General features: G+C 41.3%; 1 protein-coding gene across 2 annotated transcripts; it reads right to left on the bottom strand.

The window, feature by feature from the left end:
- Nucleotides 1-8,305: 8,305 nt before the first annotated feature.
- On the bottom strand, nt 8,306-22,723 carry sgsm1b (small G protein signaling modulator 1b). 2 transcript variants are annotated; one of them, XM_085411291.1, is made up of 25 exons: nt 22,550-22,723; nt 22,407-22,450; nt 20,067-20,142; nt 19,171-19,333; nt 18,857-19,009; nt 18,460-18,527; nt 18,233-18,375; nt 18,007-18,138; nt 17,698-17,822; nt 17,539-17,606; nt 15,958-16,121; nt 15,721-15,850; nt 15,119-15,245; nt 14,972-15,036; nt 14,706-14,851; nt 14,448-14,576; nt 14,186-14,359; nt 13,987-14,055; nt 11,739-12,962; nt 11,521-11,645; nt 11,343-11,425; nt 11,125-11,234; nt 9,985-10,081; nt 9,720-9,887; nt 8,306-9,455 (listed from the first exon to the last, which is right to left on the bottom strand). In XM_085411291.1, exons 1-25 carry the CDS (start codon nt 22,554-22,556, stop codon nt 9,367-9,369), a joined length of 3,879 nt encoding a protein of 1,292 aa, XP_085267417.1. In that variant the 5' UTR covers nt 22,557-22,723; the 3' UTR covers nt 8,306-9,366. The 2 variants fall into 2 exon arrangements, with proteins under 2 accessions (XP_085267417.1, XP_085267416.1); XM_085411290.1 differs by lacking the exon at nt 22,550-22,723 and having other exon boundaries at nt 22,407-22,469.
- Nucleotides 22,724-24,955: the final 2,232 nt, after the last annotated feature.

Below are 24,955 nucleotides of genomic sequence, written 5' to 3' on the forward strand. Positions count from 1 at the left end.
CAGAAGATTGCAGTACTGGAGACAAAAATTCATCGCTTAGAAGTAAACGTGGAGGTAAATGGACTGTGTGGAAATGAAACAACCTTGCCTTTGATTCAAAACAATGGCGATGAGCAAGCTAGTACACAGCTAAGGAGCACAGATAACATGACCAAGAAAGTAGACTCTGTGCATTATTATAAATCCTCAAGTGATAATCCCCCCTTAGACTGTCTTGGTGCAAAACCAAGACATAAATCATGTCTCCTGGAAGGGGGAGGACGTATCACAGGCAAGGCACAGCGAGCTGAAATCTCTGAAACCTACTGGCCTTCACTTCCTACGAGACAGAGAAGCTCTTCTACCCCTGTATACGGGAGGAAACAGGACTGGACAACCGTGAATAGGAAGGTTAACAACAAACCTCCAAAACAACTGAATGTGAAACTGCAGAACAGATTTGCTCCACTATCAAAGGACCCTGGATCTATATCGGACAACCATCCATCTAAAAGCAGCGAAATAAGGTCTGAAAATCTGTTGAAAAGTGAAAGGCCACAGGGAAAGCTAAAGGCTAGGCCTGAAACTCTGATTGTGGGTGACTCTGCCGTAAAGGATGTACAAAGGATGTGCGGTAAGAACACTAAAGTCCTCTGCTTTCCTAACGATATGGTCAACAACCTGAAGGAGAGAATTCTTCAAATTGCAGATGAATATCCAACTGTGACAAACATTGTTCTGCATACAGGGTCAAACGATGTGTCCAAACAACAGTCGGAGGTTCTGAAACGGGACTTTACTGGATTATTAAATACTGTAAACTCTCTGAATGCAGCTGTATTCATCAGTGGACCTGTACCGCCGGTCAGAGGAGGAGACGAGAGATTCAGCAGGTTGTTTACACTGAATAAATGGCTTATATCAGCATGTGCTGACCACTCAGTGCATTTTATCGACAACTTTAATATTTTTTGGGAACGCAGGCATCTGTTCAAAGCAAATGGATTTAATTTTAACAAGTCAGGGGTGAAACTGTTCACCTCCAACTTGTTTTATTCCATACGTCATCCATCCGTGCTTGGTGCCAAGGCTGAGATAAACGAGGAGTTATCTCATAAAGAGGAACAAACAGTACTCCAAGAACAGACAAAGCCCAGCAGAAACCTTGAGGAGGAGCTCCATTTGCCCCCACCCGGGAAGAGCCTCAGAAAGGAGAGACATCCATGGCATCTGAGGAAGAGCCTCAGAAAGGAGAGACATCTAAGGCAAGAAGAGGGGTCCCTATTTGCCTCCAACTCTCTCAACAACACCAACGACCAGGACAAGGGACCACGACCTTCCCCAGTCCCCCAAACCCCTGACAGGCCATCACCCTCCTCCCCCTCCCTTTCTCCCTCCTCCCCACACCTGAAATTCACTGAGGAGATGATGGAGCGGGTCAATGCTGGGCTCAGATCTACCCCCCCGTCCCAATCCCTTTTTGTCCCCCATAAACCCCCCACCAGAGCGGCCAAAGGTTCGCCATTGAGCCCCACCCTCAACAGAGCAATCAAAGTCACATTGCCCAGCCTCGCCCCCCTTAGTTCCTCTTCATGCCCTGTCTCCGCAGTCTGATGCGTGATGTGTGAAGGGTCCGGGCTGTGAGGATTATGGCAGTGATGACTTTTCCCAGGAGAAGCTGGGACCCTGTTTACTAGAAGGTTTTAAAATTTCTGTACTTTTAGGTGACAGGAGACATGTGGCCTGGTCAAAACACAGAGAGCTGCACTCTAAAAGATCTTTAAACATAGTAAACATACCTTGTGTGCCACAGACTGCTCCCAAACACGAGGGGACAAGTAATACCTCTAAAACACTTAAGTTGGCTTTATTAAACATTAGATCTCTAGCTGGGAAAACATTTTTAATTAATGATTTAATCACTGAGCACAGCCTTGATTTTATGTTTTTAACTGAAACTTGGTTGGACCAAAGTAACAGTGGAGCTGTTCTCATCGAGACGACCCCTCCTAACTACAGTTTTATCAGTGAGGTCAGGGCGAGCAGGAGAGGAGGAGGGGTTGCTGTCTTATTTAATGAATCATTTCAATGTAAGCAGCTATCTCCTGGAAGTTTTCAGTCTTTTGAATATGTGGCTTTACAGCTGAAGGCCCCATCCAAAGTTGTGTTTCTTAATGTTTACAGGCCTCCCAAATACTGCACAGACTTTTTTAATGACCTTAGTGAACTGCTGTCTGTGATCTGTGTTGATTTTGACTGTGTAATTATTGCTGGGGATTTTAACATTCATGTGGACAACCCTCAGGACAAAGGGACTAAAGACCTGAGTAACACTCTGGGCAACTTTGGGCTGACTCAGCATGTAACAGAGGCCACACATAATAGAGGACACACTCTTGACCTACTGATCTCCAAAGGCCTGAGCATTTCAAAGGTTACTGTGTCTGATGTGGGCCTGTCTGATCATTACTGTGTTTTCTTTGAAAGTAAAATCTCAGCCCACACAAATATATCAACAACAGTGATCACAAAACGGTGTATAACTGAACACAGTAGTGCAATTTTTAACCAGGTCTTCCCATTAACACCTGACCTGTCCAGAGGGTCAGTCAATGAACTCGTCAATAGCTTCAATGCTAACATGTTAAATGTAATGGACACTATTGCTCCCATTAAGGTGAAGGTTATCTCTGGAAGGAAAAAGTCTCCATGGAGAAACTCCACACTGGTGAAAAATGAAAAAAGAGAGTGTAGGAAAGCTGAGCGCAGATGGAGAAAAACAAACCTCCAGGTTCATTATGACATCTATAAAGAGAAACTTCACAATTATAATTTACAACTGAGGAGTGCAAGGAGGTCCTACTTCTCTGACATCATCACTAAAAACAGCCATAATGCTCGGGTCTTATTTTCTACAGTTGACAGGCTAACAAACCCCCCTGTGTCAGTGGCAGCTGAACTTCATTCGACCATGGCCTGCAATGACTTTGCCAAATTCTTCACTGAAAAAATCCAAAAAATTAGACAAGCAATTTGTACATCAACAGCAGATCCAGGATATATACTGTGTCCACCAAAAAACTGTTTAAACACCATGAAACAGTTTCAACCTATTAACAGCAAAGACCTGGAGGACATCTTAGGTCAACTGAACTCCTCCTCCTGCTGTTTAGATGTCCTGCCAACAAGTTTTTTCAAAAAGGTCTCAAAGACTTTGGAGTCAGACCTGTTACAGATCGTCAACTTTTCTTTATTATCAGGTGTGTTTCCAGAATCACTAAAAACTGCTGTAATCAAACCTATACTGAAAAAGGACAATCTTGACAAGACACAAATGAACAACTACAGGCCGATCTCAAATCTCCCGTTTTTAAGTAAGATCATTGAAAAAGCAGTTTCTCAACAGCTCAGTTACTTCTTAAAACAGAATAATTGCTACGATGCCTTCCAGTCAGGTTTTAGACAGAACCACAGCACTGAAACCGCTCTGACCAAAGTGTTTAATGACATATGTCTGAATACAGACAGTGGAAAAATGTCAGTCCTAGTTTTACTGGATCTCAGTGCAGCATTTGATACAGTTGACCACAACATATTACTCAAACGACTGGAGAACTGGGCAGGTCTTTCAGGAACTGTACTAAACTGGTTCAAAACATACGTAGAAAACAGGAAATACTTTGTATCAATAGGTAACTTCACATCTGAGCAGACAAGTATCACATGTGGAGTTCCCCAAGGTTCCATCTTGGGACCCCTTCTGTTTAACATCTACATGCTCCCACTGGCACAGATTATAAACAACAACAAAATAAACTATCACAGCTATGCAGATGACACACAAATATATATCACAATGTCACCAGGAGACCGAGGCCCTGTACAGGCTCTTGGTAAATGCATTGAGGAAATCAATGACTGGTTGTGCCACAATTTTCTCCAGCTAAACAAAAACAAAACTGAGGTAATAGTCTTTGGCGCCAAAGAAAAACGATTACAGGTCACCAGAGAACTTCAATCTATACATCTAAAAATCACAAACCAGGCGAGAAATTTGGGTGTAGTGATGGATGCAGACCTAAACTTAGAAAAACACATTAAGACAATAACAAAGTCAGCTTACTATCACCTCAAGAATATATCAAGGATAAAAGATCTGATGTCTCAACAGGACCTGGAAAAACTAGTCCATGCATTCATCTTTAGTAGGCTTGATTACTGTAACAGCATCTTTACAGGTCTACCTAAAAAATCAGTCAGACAACTACAGCTCATTCAGAACTCTGCTGCTCGAGTCCTCACTAAGACCAAAAAAGTGGACCACATCAGTCCAGCTCTGAGGTCCTTACACTGGCTGCCTGTCCGTCAGAGGATAGACTTTAAAGTTCTGATGCTGGCCTATAAAGCTCTGAATGGTTTAGGACCAAAATACATCAATGACCTCCTGACCCAGTATGAACCATCCAGATCCCTCAGGTCATCTGGATCCGGTCTTTTATCAGTTCCCAGAGTCAGAACCAGACACGGAGAAGCTGCATTCAGCTTTTATGCTCCTTATATCTGGAACAAACTCCCAGAAAGCCTCAGATCAGCTGAAACACTCAGTTTATTTAAATCCAGGTTGAAGACTCACCTGTTCTCAGCTGCATTTGAATAAAGCACCAAATCCACACTTTAAGCTTAAATTTCAAAACTTACATTTAACTACTGATTTTATCTACTGTTCTGATTTTATCTGTTTTGATTTTATATACTGTTGTTTGTTTGTTTGTTAATTAGTTAGTTAGTTTATTTGCTTGTTTTAATCAATTTTAAATCATGCTTTTTATTTGTTCTTGTTTCTAATGTCTCTGTAAAGCACTTTGAATCACCTTGTTGTTGAATTGTGCTATACAAATAAACTTGCCTTGCCTTGCCTTAACATACATATAAAAAAAAAATCCCAGTACCATCTTTTCTTCTCCAAGGATTACGTGACAGTTTTAAGTTGGGTAGTTGCGCAGCTGATCTGACTTTACCTAAAGAGCTTTATTACCTTCCTCCATCCAGGACGTCAGTGCTGGGTCCATTGAGGTGAGCAAACTACGGTTCCATCCAATTATCTGATTTTTAACTCAAACAAATTTATCAGAGAGATAGCAAAAGCATTAGGACTGGCCAAACCATCCGGTACACTCTTATAAAGAAGGAATGTGCTGACTAGCTCAGCAAGAAGCCAACAGAAGCACATGATGATAGAATTATTTCCCTAGATGAGAAAAACAACATTTAAATAAGTCAAGAAAATTCGTGGCAAGGCAGGCGTGGCATTGTCAAGATCTACAATCAATAGATACACTGATCAGTCATGTCGGCCCCCCTTTTGCTGACGGCTGAGTTTGAGTCGTGTACTCCACTAGACCCCTGAAGGTATGCCTACTACCTGTAAGCATCTGGGTGTTGTTTTTAGGCAGACTTGAAACAAACTGACCCTATTTCAGACACGCAAATAAGGCACCAGAACAAAGAATCAGGATCAAAAATACGATCTAAAGTGGTTATTATTACAAACAATTTTACACAAGATAATCTGAAGATCTGAAGTTTACATTATTGTATTTTGCACAACTCTGTTGCTTGTGAAGCTCGCACACAAGAATTTCACTCACATGTGCTGTACCAATGTACCTGCACATGTGATGTGACAATAAAAGTGATTTGATTTGATTTGATCAAAGCTCTTTTAACCAGAAAGAACACGCAGGGCACCTTAAATGCAAAATATAAGATTTTTAATACACAATAAATTAAGTATACTCAGTGACCATTTTAGAAGACAGAAAAAATAAAAATATATTTATTTCCATTGGCATACTTTTAGCTTTTGCTTCATTATAATCAGACCAGGCCCATATACAGACATTGTATTGCATTTAATAAATAAGTACTAGCTTAGGGGTTGTTTTTTTTTGTAAAGTAAGTCAGTTTCTTCTTAACACATTGTATACTGTAAATCTTCTGACAACAAACAGCAATACACAAACAGCAATACTCAGCCAAGATCATATGTAGACACATTAGCAGTGATATTAAAACACTGGAATTTAAGCCACAGTGAAACAGACGTGTGTGTTTTGGCTATTTTGTAACTGTAAGTGGCACCAATAAATCATATTTTCTGACTTGCCTCTCTCGGTATCGAGCTATATAGAGTATCTTGTGTTTATCTGCCGAGATCTTAAGATATTCACCTTTACACGTATACTCCCGAGCTCTTAATCATTTCTCGTCTTAAGGCTAAACAAATGAAATCCACTATGACTGCAGCAAAAAAATGAACTGACAAAATCATCATTATCTACATGGCTACATACCACTGACCAGCTACCATTCATTTAAAAGTAAAAAGCTTATCATCAAGATCGCACTTTCCTCATAGCTGAAGTTAGAGCTCTGACATTCTGAGCAGCAGTGAAATAGTGATAATAATGAAGAGAAATGTCCGGGAAATATTAAACTATTCGCTGCCTTTGGGGGTTTTTGGCATACAGAAACAATTTGACGCGCTTTAAAGCCATGACAACCAAGTTCATCAGGGCGAGACAGAGTTTAAGAGTGAAAGTGAAAAAGGGAAGTGGAGCATGTGAAGGAAGCACAAACTGCCACCAGCTAACTACCTCTTTGAAATAACCACCAGCAGAAAAATTACGACCACGACTCTCTATATCGCATGGAAGCTAAATCTGGTAAAGCTGTGCTGCTTTCAATTCAATCCAATTCATATACAGTGGGGCAAAAAAGTATTTAGTCAGCCACCGATTGTGCAAGTTCCCCCACTTAAAATGATGACAGAGGTCAGTAATTTGCACCAGAGGTACACTTCAACTGTGAGAGACAGAATGTGAAAAAAAAATCCATGAATCCACATGGTAGGATTTGTAAAGAATTTATTTGTAAATCAGGGTGGAAAATAAGTATTTGGTCACCTCAAACAAGGAAAATCTCTGGCTCTCACAGACCTGTAACGTCTTCTGTAAGAAGCTTTTCTGTCCCCCACTCGTTACCTGTATGAATGGCACCTGTTTGAACTCATCATCTGTATAAAAGACACCTGTCCACAGCCTCAAACAGTCAGACTCCAAACTCCGCCATGGCCAAGACCAAAGAGCTTTCGAAGGACACCAGGAAAAGTATTGTAGACCTGCACCAGACTGGGAAGAGTGAATCTACAATAGGCAAGCAGCTTGGTGTGAAAAAATCAACTGTGTGAGCAATCATCAGAAAATGGAAGACATACAAGACCACTGATAATCTCCCTCGATCTGGGGCTCCACGCAAGATCTCATCCCGTGGGGTCAAAATGATCATGAGAACGGTGAGCAAAGATCCCAGAACCACACGGGGGGACCTGGTGAATGACCTGCAGAGAGCTAGGACCAAAGTAACAAAGGTCACCATCAGTAACACACTACAACGGCAGGGAATCAAATCCCGCAGTGCCAGACGTGTTCCGCTGCTGAAGCCAGTGCATGTCCAGGCCCGTCTGAAGTTTGCCAGAGAGCACATGGATGATACAGCAGAGGATTGGGAGAATGTCATGTGGTCAGATGAAACCAAAGTAGAACTTTTTGGTATAAACTCAACTCGTCGTGTTTGGAGGAAGAAGAATACTGAGTTGCATCCCAAGAACACCATACCTACTGTGAAGCATGGGCGTGGAAACATCATGCTATGGGGCTGTTTTTCTGCCAAGGGGACAGGACGACTGATCCGTGTTAAGGACTGAATGAATGGGGCCATGTATCGTGAGATTTTGAGCCAAAACCTCCTTCCATCAGTGAGAACTTTGAAGATGAAACGAGGCTGGGTCTTCCAACATGACAATGATCCAAAACACACCGCCCGGGCAACAAAGGAGTGGCTCCGTAAGAAGCATTTGAAAGTCCTGGAGTGGCCTAGCCAGTCTCCAGACCTCAACCCCATAGAAAATCTGTGGTGGGAGTTGAAAGTCCGTGTTGCTCGGCGACAGCCCCAAAACATCACTGCTCTCGAGAAGATCTGCATGGAGGAATGGGCCAAAATACCAGCTACTGTGTGTGTGCAAACCTGGTAAAGACCTATAGTAACTGTTTGACCTCTGTTATTGCCAACAAAGGTTATGTTACAAAGTATTGAGTTGTATTTTTGTTATTGACCAAATACTTATTTTCCACCCTGATTTACGAATAAATTCTTTACAAATCCTACCATGTGGATTCATGGATTTTTTTTTCACATTCTGTCTCTCACAGTTGAAGTGTACCTCTGGTGCAAATTACTGACCTCTGTCATCATTTTAAGTGGGGGAACTTGCACAATCGGTGGCTGACTAAATACTTTTTTGCCCCACTGTAGCGCCAAACCACAACACCAGTTGCCTCAACGTACTTTACATTGTAAATTAAAGAAAGACAGTGAGAGGGAAAAACTCCCTTTTAACAGGAAGAAACCTCTGACTGTGGGAAATCCCTTTAACCAGTCTTTATCCTTTGATTTTATGAAAACGATAGCTGACGTGTTCAGCCTGAGCAGCACTGTGTAGTTTAAGGGAAGAAGAAGGAGGTTTTCAATGACAGCATGCAGGAGGAATACTAACTGGGATAAGAGACAACAGTTAAATCATCTTAACTAATGCATAGAGGAGGTGGGAGACAGGAGAGGAGACTATGAGAGCGTGACCAGCTGAAAGAGGAAATTGTGATACAGTATATGGAAACTATGTGCAATTACGAGGTGCTACACAGAATCCAGGTCTGCATATCCTGCAATCTTGTGTGCATCAGAGGCAAACACCTATTTAACATCAGATAAGCCAGCCGGTAGAACCCTGCAACGTTTGCAAATTATCCCGTGACACCAGGTACATCACTGAAAAAAAACTATTCAAGTGTATCACAAAATGTTTAACCATGGCAGCTACAATTTCAGCTAAGTAAATGACAATACTGAAAATATATTTAAGTGTATACAAGATGCATAACTTAACCGAACGCATTAGGGAGAATATCAATGCAGTGAAGAATTTGGTTGCTGTATCCCTGAAAAAATAGCAAATTTTAAGGCAAAATAAACAACATCCTGAAGCAGTTTCAACAAGGGTACATTCACTAAGTGACCAAAAACACTTTTAAAAATAACTTTACTGGCAATAACTGCATCTCCCAAAAACAGAGAGGAGCAAGTGGTGAGAAGTTGTTTTACAACTACCTTTGAATAACAAGCAGCTTTAATGATCGGTTATCTTGTCGGCGCTTTTCATTTACATCATTTCCTTTTCTGTGGAATATACGACAATAACGTGGTTCGGTTGTTATCTCTGAGACAGGTTAGCACAAAAGAATTGTGGGTGTTAACCAGCAGCATCCTGCATCACTTGTTTTCTATGAGCGTCTGCACTTTGTGGACCAAGTCTCGGGCCATCATCAAGACCTGGGGGACGTTGTGTCTCTCGGCCATTTCTGAGAAGAAAAAGTATATTTAGAAAAAAATTACAGATACAATTATGAACACTGATAATATTTAAAGATTTAGCGTTCCTTTAATATTCAGTAAATACTGATATTTCACAATAAAAGTCACAAAATAAAAAACAGATTTTTATAGAAATCTCTGCACTTCGCTTTAACCAGCTGCTTAGTTATTTTAATGTAACATTGATTACAAGTGAATACTGGTAAACTTGATTGTTTTTCCTTTAGCATTGTTTCACTCGCTTTTCTTACCATTAAAGAACTTGATGATGTCTGTAAAGTCCATGTTATTTTCCAGGATGATGTCTCGATACATCTCCACAAGTGCCAGAGCAATGAAGAGCACAAAGTGCTCAGAGGAGGTGTGCTTGGCTGCCCAGATGGTTTCCCACACAGAGAACACATCATCGTAGACCATTTCTGTTCAGAAAAGACCGACAAATCAGATTATATTCGCTGTCACGAGAAAGTCACGGTCGATTCAAGCAAACAATATGAGGCCTGCGTTTCGCATCACCTCTCTTGAAGTCAAGAAGAAACCAGCGATAACAGAAGTAGAAGTGGGTATAGTCTCCATTCTGTTGCATCAGTTCAAACAGCTCAGAGTCCAGGATCTGTGATATGTAAGAACAATATAATGTTATCATTATCCTACGCCTGTATGCATGCATTTTTGTTATAATTCAGCCCATACTACACTACTGGATCCCTGCTGCTGGAAGAAAATACAGCAATAAGGAACAAAGAAATAACTGGGTAATAAAGGGGAACAGAGAAATCACTTATATTGTGGGTAGTCTAACTAAGTGGTAGAAATAAATACAACTTATATTCACTACAGACAAGGGAACACAAACATTTTTACTTCATAATAAGACACTATTACAACCCATATATCATGTGTATTAATTTCTATTTTACTATACTGTATGAAATAAACATATTTGGTAAATTCATTAATATGGAAAATGTGTTTTAAGCATATTGGTATTTTCACCATAGCTCATAACAGGTACAATAGGTTAGAAATCAAACAAGTCTTTTTCATATCTGCAAATGCTGTGATCCAAGGTTCCAAAACTATAACATAATTAAATTAAAACACACAGTGTCAATGAGTATATGGACAATGATACAACTTATAATTTAACCTATTCATCTTACAGCAAAGTATTTGAAGTTAAACAAAAACATATGACTGAAAGCATGAGACAAAAACACTTTGCAATCAAAATACACTGAATGTAAATACAGAGGCTTTAAATCAAGGTGCAAACCGCTGGTTACACTAAAAAGTCTTTACTAGTGTTTACTGATAATGTGACTGCTGATAGAAGTAGCACTACACGGCCACACTCTGTGATCAGATTTAGCCAATTGATTTGAAAAATCAACAGTGATTGTGTACTGTATAAAATCTGTTGGCTTGCTTGTAGACGTAGGTGGACCGATGTAGATGTTATAACCTTAAAGTACGTATGTAGGATGTATACAGAATTATTCTACTCTCTGACAGTGAGGAAAACCTCTTCTTGTGTGCCTACATTTAAGTATCAGCAGCAAGCTGTAACAATCTTAGTAGGCTTAACCATTCAGCAAAATTACACTGTTTATAAAATGTTTATATGATTGTATGTGTGGAAAAATGTCCACTTACCTGGATAAGTGAGCGCATATTGGCAAAGTGAGAGTCCATGGCACCCCCGTGAGGAAAATTCTGGTTCATTCTCTTCATCAGTTCAGTGAAGCAGCTGAACGCCATGATCTCTGGAAAGCCCCAAACACATTTACGAGTTGTTCCTCTAGTAAATTATGTGAAGCTCTGCAAAACCCACATCTGTAAAAAACACATTGTACTTAAACGGTTTTACCAACCATCATCCAGGATAACTAACAGAGGAGCGAGCAGATCACACATGCCCTGCACATAACCGACATCCAGATGCTGCCAGACGTAACTGCAAATAGAAATAGATGTTTATTTTTGCGTTTCAACCTTGTGCATTAAAATAAACCTCATATATAGATTATTGGATATAGATTATTCATTTACCTGCACATTATGTTACGCAGCTTCTCCAGATTCTCAGTGGTGAAGTACCAATACGTTCTATCACAACGTCTGACATCTTTGTCAATACGATGCAAATTGATCAAGTACATATCCATTGTTTCTTGCTGCATGAATAATAACAATGCTGAAGTCAGTTACTGTATGATAACGATTAAAAGACTTCCTTTGAAGTTCTGTTTGCCGTGTGTAACACTTACAGAATAGGTTTGCTCCTCTGAGGACTCATCATATTTGGTGACTCCTCCCACCTCTGCAGATTCTGGTTCAGTGAGCACATTGTCTATCTCGGGCTCCTCTTCTGAAAGGCCCAGATCTGTGCCCTCAGGACTGGTATTACAAGCTGTGTCCAGATGGTGATCTAGGGCAAGATCCTCAGATGCCATTTTCTCTCTTTGTGCCAGGGAGACAGGGGGCGCAGCAAGCCCTGCCAAAGGCCTGGTTTTGATGTCCTCTGAGGTCACGTATGTTATCCCTGCAGGAATGTCCTCCATTTCCAGCGCAGAAGGAGAGTCATCCGAATCGGCTGTGTCTGGAGACTGCCGGGACTGAGACGACAACGAAAGCGATGCTGATTGAAGAGCATTCAGCACTTGTCTGACTGGAGAATTTGAACCAGGTTTCTCGAATGAAATCTCTGTAGCTTTTTTGGTTTCAACAAAGTCGCAGACAGCTGCTTCGACATCCTTTGTTTCTGCGTCTGTGTTTGAGGCCTTGATCACTTTTAATGGGATTTCGTTTTTCTTAGAAATCTCTGGCTTTTTTTCATTTAGCGGATTTGCATCTTTTTCTGCTGCAGGCGGACAAGATGACTCAACTTCCAGACTTTTGCTCTTGTGTGGCTGAAGACTTAAAGTCTGCCCAAGCGGAGGTGCTTGGAAATATTCATTATGAATCTCTGTTTCCAGCTTTAGAACATTAGTATTCTCTTTCAAATTAATATCTGTGTCAGTGGCTTTTGAAGCTCCTGACAGCCCGTGCTTCGTTTGATCTTTTTCCTCTACTTCAGCTTTTTGCTCAGCTTCACATTTCTTTGTCTCCTGAACCACTATGCTTTCTAAAATCGTCTCCCTCTTTTGTGCATCAGCCTCACTCTCGGCTGCAGGGTCCTTTACATCCTCCCCTCCTGATTCACATGTTGTGAGCTGAATCTTTACAGGCTGTGACTCAGCTGTAGGTTCCTCACTGCAGACTTCTAAGTTTTCTGCTGTTTGCTGAGAAACAGCAGACTCAGTTACAGGATGACAGCTGTCTGAATCTGGACGTTGGTTTGACAGATCGTTGGAGGCAGGGTCGGTGGAGGGAAGTTGTGGCTTGTCTGTGGTTCCATTTCCGATGGCCTTGCCTGCACCTCTGTGCTGTGCTTCTTCGTCAGCTCTGGACTCACTCTCAGCCTGATCCACTGTGTCGACCGATTCAAATACCTGGAAGCCAAAGTAGTGAACATGTGATAAATTGTAAGCGAGTACTACTGAGATTGAGTGTTTTTAAAAGCACAACAGTGGTTTCCCATGTGTTAGTTTATAAACTGTAAATAAAAATCCCACTCTATGATAAGGCACACTTTAAAAAGCATGAACTGAAAGCTTCATTAATGGTCAATAAATCTCTAATGCATTATAGATCCATTATAAACCACTAATGGTAACAAATTATGGGCTCTCAGGCTGTAGGAAATCCCTTTGACTAGTCTTTATCCTTTAAACGAGCGGTAAGTGATTTCTAAATTATCAATAAAGGCTTTTTATAAAGTAGTATGCAAATTACAAACACTTGACATTATTGCTAACAATGTTTTATTACACCACAACGACATGTAGTGATTTCTAATCCTTTGAGCATCCTTACATACGTGCAGCAATCACAATAAACTTTTTTTTTGTTGCATTATAAACTTGAATTCCTGCCTCCTTTAAATAAAATGAAGGACACTCATGATAAAAACACTGATGATAAAATAGCAAGCTTTTTTCTACATAGCACAGTGGCACTAAGTCAGTCTGCCAGATGGTTAACTATTTTATCCCTGACTGAAATATCTTACTAACACTATCGCCTACATGATGAAACCTAATGACTTATCCCCCCAGTTTTTTCTTGTTACTGTGGCATTGTTTTAGCAACCGTCTGATGGACTGCCATGAAACTTGATACAGACATCCATGCCTTTAATGTAGAGCCATTAGCTTATTATCTTTTGTAAAACTTAATTCCTTTTACTTCAATTTATCCACAAAATACCTTAAACCAAATCGCAATCCTGCTCAAAAACAGCTTCGCTGCCGTTACTTTCAGCGATTCACAAGGTATGCTTTGGAAAGCAAGAATACAACAGCAAACCATATATAAGTTGTAGTAAGTGGGCTAATGCTTGGGAAAAAAATGAAACCCGGTATGGTGTCGTATCAGAAATCATTGCTATGGAGATGATGATGAGAGAGGGACTACCTGTGCGTTGCTGCTGGAGTCGCTCTGTGAGTGAGTATTTTGTTGATCTGAGTTGCTACTTAGAGAAGACTGGAGTGAGACAGAGTATCACATGAGACAAAAACAGCAGAACTGTTAGCCAAGTTATTTTCTCACAACTCTTGAAATAGTAGGTGGTAGGTGTTACATAATGTGGATTTTTTTGTTTGTTCAAACTTGCATCTGTACTGATGGTGGAGTCCCGCTGCACGGGTCCCCTTTCCACGCTGGCTCCGGATGAGCATCGGGCGAGTGCCTCGGCATGTTTCTCTCTCTCCCTCTGACGGACAATGGCCTCGCAACCCTGCCACTCCTTCATAGTCTGCTCGTACATGCACCGCATTTGCTCATCAATCTGAAGCAATAAGCATGTGTAAATAACTGGCAAAGAATAGATAGGCATGAGAATATATCTTTATACTTTGAAAGCACATGAGTAATACCTCCCGCCGGCATTTCTCACTCATGCTGAACTTATAATGTCCTAACAGGAAGGGCCAGACTTCTTTACGGAGTGAAGGGGCCACCCCACCAAAATACACCAGTCTGTGTATCTCCTTTTCCTCATAGGCCTGAAAGGAGAAGTATTTTTACTTTTGTGTCAGACTGAAATTGCTCACTAATGAAAGGAGGCATTTCACACAGGAACGAATGACAACTAGGCGTTGTGTGATGGCTTGGTGTTCATGTATAAATCTTACAGAGCTGTCTTTGAGGAAGTTGCCCCAGACCTCCACAGAGAGGCCTCCTCGAGCATCACAGGGTACGCTGGGGTCAACAATCGTGGTGTTGACCAATGCAGAGAGGTGGGTGCGGACCGTGGACAGATGACGACAGTATGCAAGCCCTAGAGAGGAGAGATAAGGCTTCTCATTTTCAACCACTGTAATGAATTATTGATCTGCTGAACAACCCAACCAGAGTGATTCCTAAATTGCAAACACAAAGAAGATGTGATTATACTCACAGCCATAGAACGCACGGGAGATTATCTGGTATTTCATGGTGTCGCAAAGGAGCTTTAAGGGAGCCCTGGTAAAGTGAGAATATTTCAGACTTTGTCAGGTGGAATAATCAGAACGGTGATTGCAGCCTGACCATAGGAAATACTTACCTTTCTTGGTTACAGCCATTAGGCAGAGAGCCATCAGATGAGCCATTCTGTGAGCAGGAGGAGCAGGAGGACTTCCTGGGGGCTGGTTGCCACATATTAACACCCTGATCCATCAGCTCTGGGGCCACTGCACAGCAAAGTGTCCCTTACTACTACTGTTCCTATTATCACAATCAATTAAGCAAGCAAAACCAGGAGCAGCCCTAACTGATTTGGATATTAAAATGAATTTCTGAAAATGATAAGAACTGATAATACATGGTGAAAAAAAACAAACAAACAAGAGAGAGGATGGAGATGCAGATGTGGCATACAAATTGCAAAGACTCCTTATTGTCAATGGGACTTTAATGTGAAATGGAGACATGGACACTAAACAAGGAGGAAAAATATTATGGCTGTAACAGTTTCACATTAGAAAGGACTTAATTACAAAGACAAACACTGAATATATGCCTGGATGAAACATCAGATTCATCTAAAGTGAACTGTTTGAAGTCAAAAGACATATAAAGTAATTAGAACAGTTATAGATATAATCTTTGATGATTCTGTATTGCATTATCTCAGGGAGGCAGAATAGAAAGATTAAAGGCACTAACTGAACTCCATCTGATTGCCAGGAAAGAGGATCCGAAACACATAATCGGTTGCTTCATCGTCTTCCTTATCTGATACAGAATCACATGAATCATGTGGACTTCTCTTTCGCAGTTTGGGGAAAACCTTTCCCTACAAATGGAAATAGTATGTGAAGAAAATATATCATAAATATTGGTAAAGTAAATATTGTTGCATGAAATGTTGAAAAATTATTTGAGCAGAGGTGTCCCGTTTACCTTCCCTCTCTGATTCCAGAGTGGCGGGTCTAGCTGCCCATGAGGTAGCAGGCCAGTCTCTAAGCATGTGAGAAACTGGAGCAAATGGCCTCCTTTAGGAAAGTGTAGAGGAGGCCTCTGGATCCCATCCTGGCTCACCAAAACGATTGTGCCTCCACTGTTCACTGGAGGTACCCACACGTGGGAGAAAAAATAAATAACTCGTGAAACTCATGTGACTTTATTTGGGAAATTAAAAACCATATCTGATTTTAATTTTTGCCGATTTTCACTCGATGCGCCTCTGGACCAGTGCTAGCACAGCTGGGGTTTTTTTTAGAGCGCTCCAAGTCTTTGAATTGTATTCTATTTTATTTATATAGCAACAAATCACTACAGCAGTCACCTCAAGGCACATTATCGTACGGTAGAGACCATACAATATGACAGAGAAAGCCCTAACAATCAGCCAACCCCTTTTGAGCAACAGTGGGAAGGAACAACTCCCTTTCAACAGGAAGAAAGCTCAGGCAGAACCAGACTCAGGGAGAGGAAAGCCATCTGCTGTGGGGGTGATGGGAGAAAGACAGGACAAAAAACACCGTGAAAGAGAGCCAGAGGTGAATAATAACTAATGATTAAACTCAGAATATTGTATAAACACACACTGAGTCAAATAAAATGAGTGCATCATGGGAATTCTCAGCAGCCCAGACTCATTGGAGTGCAACTAAGGGAGGATTTAGAGTCACCTGATCCAGCCTTCACTACATGCTTTATCAAAAAGCATCAGGTTTAAACCTAATCTAAAAATTAGAGAGGGTGTCTGTCTCCTGAATCCAAACTGGGAGTTGGTTCCAAAGAAGAGCATCCTGAAAGCTGAAGGCTCTGCCTCCTATTCAACTATAAGTAGAGCTCTACTGCTCTATTGAGGTGATATGACACGATATGGTCTTGTTCTGATTGTGTGCATTTATGCATCTCCTAATTTACTCTGGGCCTCAAATGTGAGCAAAACGAAAACAAAATCCCCTTCTGTGACAAACTCATCAGCCATTTATGTATTACTGATCACTGAAGAGGAGATATGAGTCTCCAAATACAAACCAGCAGCTTTTGCTTGAAGAGCCCACAGTGTTTAAGCCCCATCAGCGGTACATTAGGTCAGAAGTGTGACCGCGAGCATGCTTGGTATTTTTTTAGACATTCACAGGGTTGTGAACCATAACAATCTCCTCCCTGAGGATCATACTGTCATTGCAGTTTTATCGTACAATCTGAAGGACAACATTCAGCCTGCCAGCATACCATAGCGCATCTTGCGCAAAGTTTTTTTGCAACACAAATGTCACCTACTACATGCCCTTCTAACTGGGTTTCTCCCTGAATTCCCTGCAACTTTGTGCTTTCCCCCTAAATTAAATTCAAATTATATTTTGACACACTGGAAAAGAACAAATATGGCTTCCAGGGAATAATCTAAAACAAGGGGCTGCACTGCAATGCTGCATAAGGTGACAACTTTGAAGGGGAAACAGGCTAAATTTAATTTTTAAATGGCACAACTTTGCATTGCATCCAGTACTTTAATAGGTGAGTTACCTTGCTGATGACAGTGGAGATACACAATCTCCTCCAAACGAATTGTCATAGCATAATCCCAGTAAACACTGAGAGAAACACAAATGGATATTGGTCAGTGAATAAACATTGTAAACACAATATTTAAGTCTCAGTAGATTGGGCTCTTTTTTTTCTGACCTTTTTTCAGAGTCCAGCTCCCCAACATTGCCATTCATCAGTTGATTTGGTGTCCACTTCAGGGTCATGAGGTCTGCAGTTTGATGTAGAGAAAGGTAGCCTGGAATGGCCTCCATGTCATCTCTCTGTACACACAAAACAAAATGTTAGTGCTGTAGTATTCAGATCAGTTACATATAAACAAATTAACAGGAGGCATCACGTTTCCCACAGAGTAAGCAAGCTTTTCTTAATATTTTCTCTCTCTTAAAATGAATAAATAAAACTAGTTTTGTATGGTTGTTTTGAAAAGGACAGGAAAATCCATACCGGCTGGACCAGGACATTGTTCTTCCCAAACAGAAGTGTGGCTCTGGAGTTTTGGTGAAGTGATTCAACATATTCCCTCACCCACATAAGAGGGCGATCATCCATGCTACCACTGGACTGTCTCTTTTGGATCTGTTAGGGATTAAGAGAAGAAGAAAACACAATTGCATACAGCCTATTGCTGGTTGTTTTTACAAGGAAGCATTCAATTTATTGACTGTCTAACCAAGGCCGGTCTTCTGGAGGGGGAATCCTGCCGACAGTGACCGCTGTGAATACGATGCCTCTGTACAAGCTCATCTGCAGATGGATCAGTCCAGAAATGGTCTGCAGTCTTAACCTTGGTGTACTCCAAAGCACAGGGGCCAACTGTAAAACAAGGTTAATGGGCTTAAAGTAAACATCCGAATAAGTAGCTATATAAACTGACAGCACAGTTTTAAAAAAAAGTACCCAATAGGGATGCAAGAATCGGTCCATCCACAGGATCCATCAGCATGGCTTCTTTGTCATAGAATGAACTGAAGCACACAATAATAACACACAAGTATACATGTGGAAAGACAATAGCGTTAACACCAAGACTGTTTTTTAATTCAGCCCCATGTTACTCATTGCATACCACAGCTCTTGATGACTTCTGTGCAAACAGATAATGTATTAATATTACCATAGAGAGGGTACAAATTAGAACACATGAGAGAAAGAAGCCTAAAAACTTTGGTAGTTACAACACATAGAAATCAGCTGCCTATGGCAAAAAAAAAAAAAAAAAAAAAAAATTGTGGCATTGAAAAGAAAAGACATTCCAAAGCCTCAAAAGGATTAAAAAATATATAGATAATCCTACCTGCTGTTTTCTACTAAGTACAGGACAATCTTATCTAGGAGCTTTTCCATCAGGGCAGTTCGAATCCACAGGTGTTTCAGCGCTTGAGGAGGAAGGTTAGCCAACTTGGACTGCCGACTGCGGTCAGTACTCAGTGAGGAATTGTTCTGCTTGCTAAAGCAAAAGAAGAAATTTACAGACGATGTCTGCATAGTCTCTTAAAATGTAACAGGATGAAACAGGAATGAAAAATAGCACAAAAGAGTTTATATATCGATATATATGAAAATAACTATAAGAAAGAGTCTGTGGTCTCCCACAGATAAAAGTTTCACCTGTTTTCAATGAGCTGTTCCAGCTCCTGGACCTTGTGACAGAGCTCCGCAGCAGGGGAAAAGCTTTTTGCCACCTTCATAAAGAGTGCCGCAACCTTATTACTGCACAGCAGGCCTGCAATCCTACGTTTCAATCCATGAAGCACACACGCCTCCACTACAGCTGTACAAACACACATAAACATGCAGAGACTTAGCAAATATTTGATTTGTATTTATATAAAACATATAGGTATATCAATATATACATTGTTTATTTCAACTTAATCTAATCCATCTTTTATGGATTTGAAGCGGACATGTTTGTATTTGGCCTAAAGCTTTATTTTTCTCTAAAAAGCACAGTACAACTCCCTTTTGTTAAAGGCCTCAGTCTCATGTTTCTTTTACAGAAACAGGCGAAAGCAAGCACAGGTAGCTCAAGGAGAAATAGGCTGAAGTCAACACTGCCTACAGTTGCTAGGATATAAGTGTTGAGAATCATATACGCCTCACTCCTTGTTAGTATCAACACCTTTGAAGGTTCATCCTTTTACTTTATTGATTATAAATAGATGCGACTAATGAAAAGAAATCATTAGGAACAGACTGCACAGGACCTTTGGGCACTGTGAGAATGAACTCGTAGGAGGTGATATGGCTTGACACAAAGTGAAGTCAGCCGTCATTCTGTACTGTAAATGTCAGTATGGATGTGGCGGACGGTACTGTACTATTTAAAACTGAATGTCTTTTATTAGATTAGATACAATACAGAAAACCTATAATACCTTTTTTAGTTGGAGGTAAAGATTATAGCTAAAAGAAAAGACATTGTTCATGTCATCTGCAATATTAACTGAGTAATGGATTGTAATAAAATATCTAATAAAAGCAGGCAGTAGAAAAACATTTACCACAGAAGGATATAATATGGCTGCTGTCTGCATGCACAAATTTCCTCGTTACTGCCTCCTCCATAATTTGTTTCACCTAAAGGAGAGAAGTTCACCGTCAGATACGTCTTAATCAGTCTGACACAGTTACATAAGGTGATAAAGACAAAACAAGAAGCACAGAAGCGAGTGATGTTAGAAAAAGTAATGATGAAGCAGCAGTATGGCAACATAAGACATTTCCTACAAGCAGGTTATAGCATCCTGCTGATGTACGCTGCCAAAACTACCAAAACTATAGCCTCATCTTCTGCAGTTTACAAAGCCATTGCAAGTGCTGTACTACATCCAACGTGCACTTCACACTTCAAATGATTTTGCATGTAAAGCACATGCAATTTCTGATCTCCTCAATTTGTCTGATTTATTGTAAGCAGTAAAAGCAAACCTTCAAGTTTTTGTTTACATTTTCTAGTGATTCCAAAAGGAATTGTTTCTTGAGGTTTTCTACTTGCATTCCTAAACACATTCATCCATCCATCTACTTTTTTTTTTAGCTTATCCAATTAAGGGTTGCAAGTAGCCTGTCTCATGTGTTGTAGGTTGAGAGACTCTGTGCACCCTGTACACCCTGGACAGGTCGCCAATCGGTCTAAATAATCTAAATATATCTAAATAATACGTAAATATGTAAATAAATTCACTAACAATTTATTAACACACTATACCAAACTGCAAAGTTTGCAATAAGCACAATTTTACAATATAGCTACAATCAAAGCAGCAGATAAAAAAATTTACATTTTTACCCCATTGTATGAGTCAATTTCCAACTTCCCTGTATTATATGTTTCCAATAATCAACCTAGTAATAGCACTGTATAAAGTAAACACCCACACCTTAAAGCTATGTTTGTGTCATAAACAGTGATCTACAAGCAAAATGAGAGAAAAGCTTCAGTGACATCATCTGGGGTTATTCGGTCAAGCTCGACAAAGCCACAGACATTACTGTAAAACTGTGTTTTCAGTTCAAATAACACTTATATACTGTCCTTGAAAAAAAAAAAATCAATGTTGCTCTCCATTTCACTTTAATAAATGTCATATTTTTGAACAAGCTTGTTGTCATAGCTGCAATTATGATCAGGTTAAAAAAAAAGAAGAAAGAAACTGAGATGAGCATGATCATGACTACACTTTTTGAGCGCGGCATTTTCTCTGAATGTTTATTGTTTGGTCGTGATCCACAAAGTAGTCACGTCTGCTGCTAAGAAACGTATCATTAAGCAATAAAATGCACTAAATTTAAACTGATGCTCAGTGCCCTAGACACATTCTCCCATGAAATTAGATGAAAATCACTTCCATGCTTAAATATGATTGTGCTGGAATTCTGCTGAATGTTCACAATTCAGGGGTTATTTATTGCTGCTGCAACCAGACCTCACGACTGTCCTGTCCTTCTCCTTCACATGAGTAAACAACATGAAAGGCACGCTTTGTATTAATTACCCATCTATATAAAGCAAAGTGAAACATTAAAATGCAGTTTTGCTTTTGTTTTTCTTAGATTTATATATCACAGCTAAGCCACTCCTTACTGCAGGATCCTGTATCAGTGCCTTAGGTTTTTGAGAGGCAATGAGTCACAGGTGAGGGGGAGAACACACACAGAGTGGGTCTAGAAGTACCCTGCTTGAGTAAAAGCTTCATATTTCTTTGCCTGCATGAGGAATCGTGGAGTCACTGTCCAGTTTATAAGGGTGGTGCATTGTGCCGCTTTCTCTGACTGATTTGCAAATACATTTAAACATATTTATGCTGTCATAACCTATATTATGGCAGCAAGAGAAGCTACTGCAAAAGCACCTATTAAAAACGCCAAATTAAGCAGATGGTTGGGTCACACCTTTAAATTCTGACTAACAGGGCGGTGGGTTGAAAAGAATATGCCAGAAAACAGGCTTAAACAATCTGTGCGTGGCTTCCTGATTGTGGTGGGTTTCTTCCACAATATAAAACCATCAACATCATCAGTATTATCGTCATCATTACCATCACCACCGTCGTCATCACCATCTTACGCCAGTCCACCAGCAGACCGGTATCCTGCACAGCCCCACCGGCAGCCTAATTGCGTCTAATCACATTATGTAAAATAAACCGTCAGTTTTATCATAAACAGGCCTACGGTGGAGTCAGCCCTGATGAACGATAACCACACACACACACACACACACACACACACACACACACACACACACACACACACACACACACACACACACACACACACTGAGCATATAGCGCCCGTAAACATAAAATGTGATGCGCGCAAATGAAATAAAATGCACCAACCTCCTTCTTCACATTGCGCAGCAGTTTCTGGCGCGTCTCGGCCTCTGCCACGGGAGAAAACATAATGAGTTATGCTGATCAGATGCTGTTTTGGAAATTGATGGTGATGCGCTCACGAAAGAGGGAAATAGCGGCGTCGGTACCTCCCATCGCTCCTGACAGGGTGCAGCGGCTGACACGCACAGCTTTCTGGACGGTCTTGACGGTGATTTAGGCAAGGCTGCTTTACAGGGAGAGTCAGTCCGGGATGTACGAGGTGTTCTTAACGACTACATCAAACCTATCTGCTACCTCACCGTGAACCACCACCCCTTTAAAGTCACAGTACCCTGTGCGTTTAATGTACACAACGACAGTCTCCTCTCCCCCCCCGAGGGAAAAAAATGCAAGGTGCACTCACAGTCAAAAATGTATCTGTAAAAAAATACAATAAGAAACTTTTCCTAGAATGTTCATTGGCCGATTATTATTCATTCAGGTAATGAATGGGTTGTGGGGAAATGTATCTTTTCAATCTTTTCTTTCCCCTTGCATTGTACATAATGATCAAGGAAATGATCAATAAGAATGTGCCATCCCATGATATGCAATACCGTGTTTCCAGTGTTAATTATATTTACTTGCTAAACGTTATTTGTTCTTACATATAATTTCTTGATGACGTTTGATTTGTGATTTGTACTGCCTAGGTTTGCAGTACAAATCACACCTCCCAGAGTTGTTAACATTTTCTAGAGAATAATATAGACATACAGAAATGTAAATACAGAATACATATATGGCACAAAAAGTACGGAAATTAAGGAAATTTGTGTTTGTTTGTTTTTTTTATTTCTTGGATGGAAAGCCTGACTTTGTCCGCTTAAATGGTGCCATAACTGTAAAGGTAAATGCATTTTTGGGTTGAGCACCAGAGTTATGTATGTATGTATGTATGTATGTATGTATGTATGTATGTAGGTATGTATGTATGGATGGATGGATGGATAGATAGATAGATAGATAGATAGATAGATAGATAGATAGATAGATAGATAGATAGATAGATAGATAGATAGATAGATAGATAGATAGATAGATAGATAGATAGATAGATAGATAGATAGATAGATAGATAGATAGATAGATAGATAGATAGATGAAAAGGCCAAGTATGCTGCTTGTGGATGGCCACTTTTGGATCTTGGTGCTTGTACCTTTTGCTTTGATAACAGCTGTGCACACTGTTGGCATTCGTCCACTGGCCTGTCAGGTGGAGTTTTCCCAGCAGTTTTGGGAGTTCTCACATATGTTGAGTTCCAGCTGACTTCTTTTTTTTTTCACTCTGTAGTCTAGCTCATCCTATCTCAAAGGGGCTTAAGTCATGTGATTGTTCACACCACCAACACCATGATCTCACTAAACACAAACCAAGCATGCTGCCGTAGGCCCTGGTCTGGATGGGCCTGGGCTCCCTTGCCTTGGTGGGTACCAGAGGACGGGGGTGCCTACTGGGGTCAGTGGGGGAGCTGACCCCAGTAGGCACCCCCATCCCCAGCTACCTCCTTCTTCCCGCTCCACCACACCCACCCACACAGGTAGGGCCTTGGGGTGCAGGTGTGTCACCAGGGTGCAGGGGAGACATCCCCCCCCCCCCCCCCGTCCCCCCCTGTCGTGTCCCCCCCCCCCCCCCCCCCGTCCCCTTCTGGCCACCTGTGCCTCAATTTTATCTCACAACTTAGACATCCACATTACTTACACTCTCATAACACACACATATATATAGGGCCTTGAGGGTGGGCACGGTCTGTGTATTCAAACCTACCTCTGGCGCCGGTGCCCACCTCTCAATTTTAAATCCATGTAGACATTGAGGGTTCTCGGGAGGGGCCGTGCTAACACCTGCTGCTCTCTGGCAGCAGCACCATGCTCTCCCTTGTTTTAAATGCACTTTAGAGCAACACGCAGCAACACTACACATGAGCGGGAGGAGGGAGGTATGGGGTCTTCACACACCCCCGTTCTCTACTAGCCATCGGGGCGGGGGGGCTAGGAGGAGATGTTGGCTGTCCGATTGGCCTCCCTGCTGCTGCGGAGCCTGGGACGGTGTGCTTGCCTCCACCCCGGGGGAAGGGTAACATCTCTTGGGTCTGAGTGCCGTTTCCCCCTCTGGGGGCGAGGGTACCTGGACCCGGGGTATAGAGTATGTTTGGGGAGTGTGATTATGTGTACATGTCCATTTATGTCAATCCTTACGTTGGGTGAGTGCTGAGTGTTTGTATATGTGTGCATGAGGGTGGGAATGCATGTTTGTGTCTGCGTGTGCCTGTTTGTCTGTGTCTATATGTCAGGTCGGGTCTTAGACTCCACCTCTCTGGGAACTCCCAGGCCCTCCAAAGTGTGGAGGCCTATCTCCCCTCACCACACTCCCTGCCGGTGACTGATGCCCTCAGGGGTCGGTGCATTGGTGGTTCTTGGTGTCCAGGGCTGGGCACTCAGGTATGTACCAGCTCACTCCCGGTGGCTAATTGGCGGGGCCTGGTCCCTGTTGCTCGGTCAGGCCTCTTCCG

The sequence above is a fragment of the Rhamphochromis longiceps genome, linkage group LG7 (genome assembly GCF_057381845.1).
Source record: "Rhamphochromis longiceps isolate RC_006_pf linkage group LG7, R_longiceps_female_GT1.1, whole genome shotgun sequence".
NCBI classification, from domain to species: domain Eukaryota; kingdom Metazoa; phylum Chordata; class Actinopteri; order Cichliformes; family Cichlidae; genus Rhamphochromis; species Rhamphochromis longiceps.

Coding starts and splice junctions, on each gene's coding strand:
- sgsm1b (XM_085411290.1), bottom strand. CDS start 22,469: ATGTTTTCTCCCGTGGCAGAGGCCGAGACGCGCCAGAAACTGCTGCGC. Junction 14,852..14,971: donor CTCCCGTGCGTTCTATGGCT/GTGAGTATAATC, acceptor TCTCCTCTCTAG/GGCTTGCATACTGTCGTCAT. Junction 14,577..14,705: donor ACTTCCTCAAAGACAGCTCT/GTAAGATTTATA, acceptor TTCTCCTTTCAG/GCCTATGAGGAAAAGGAGAT.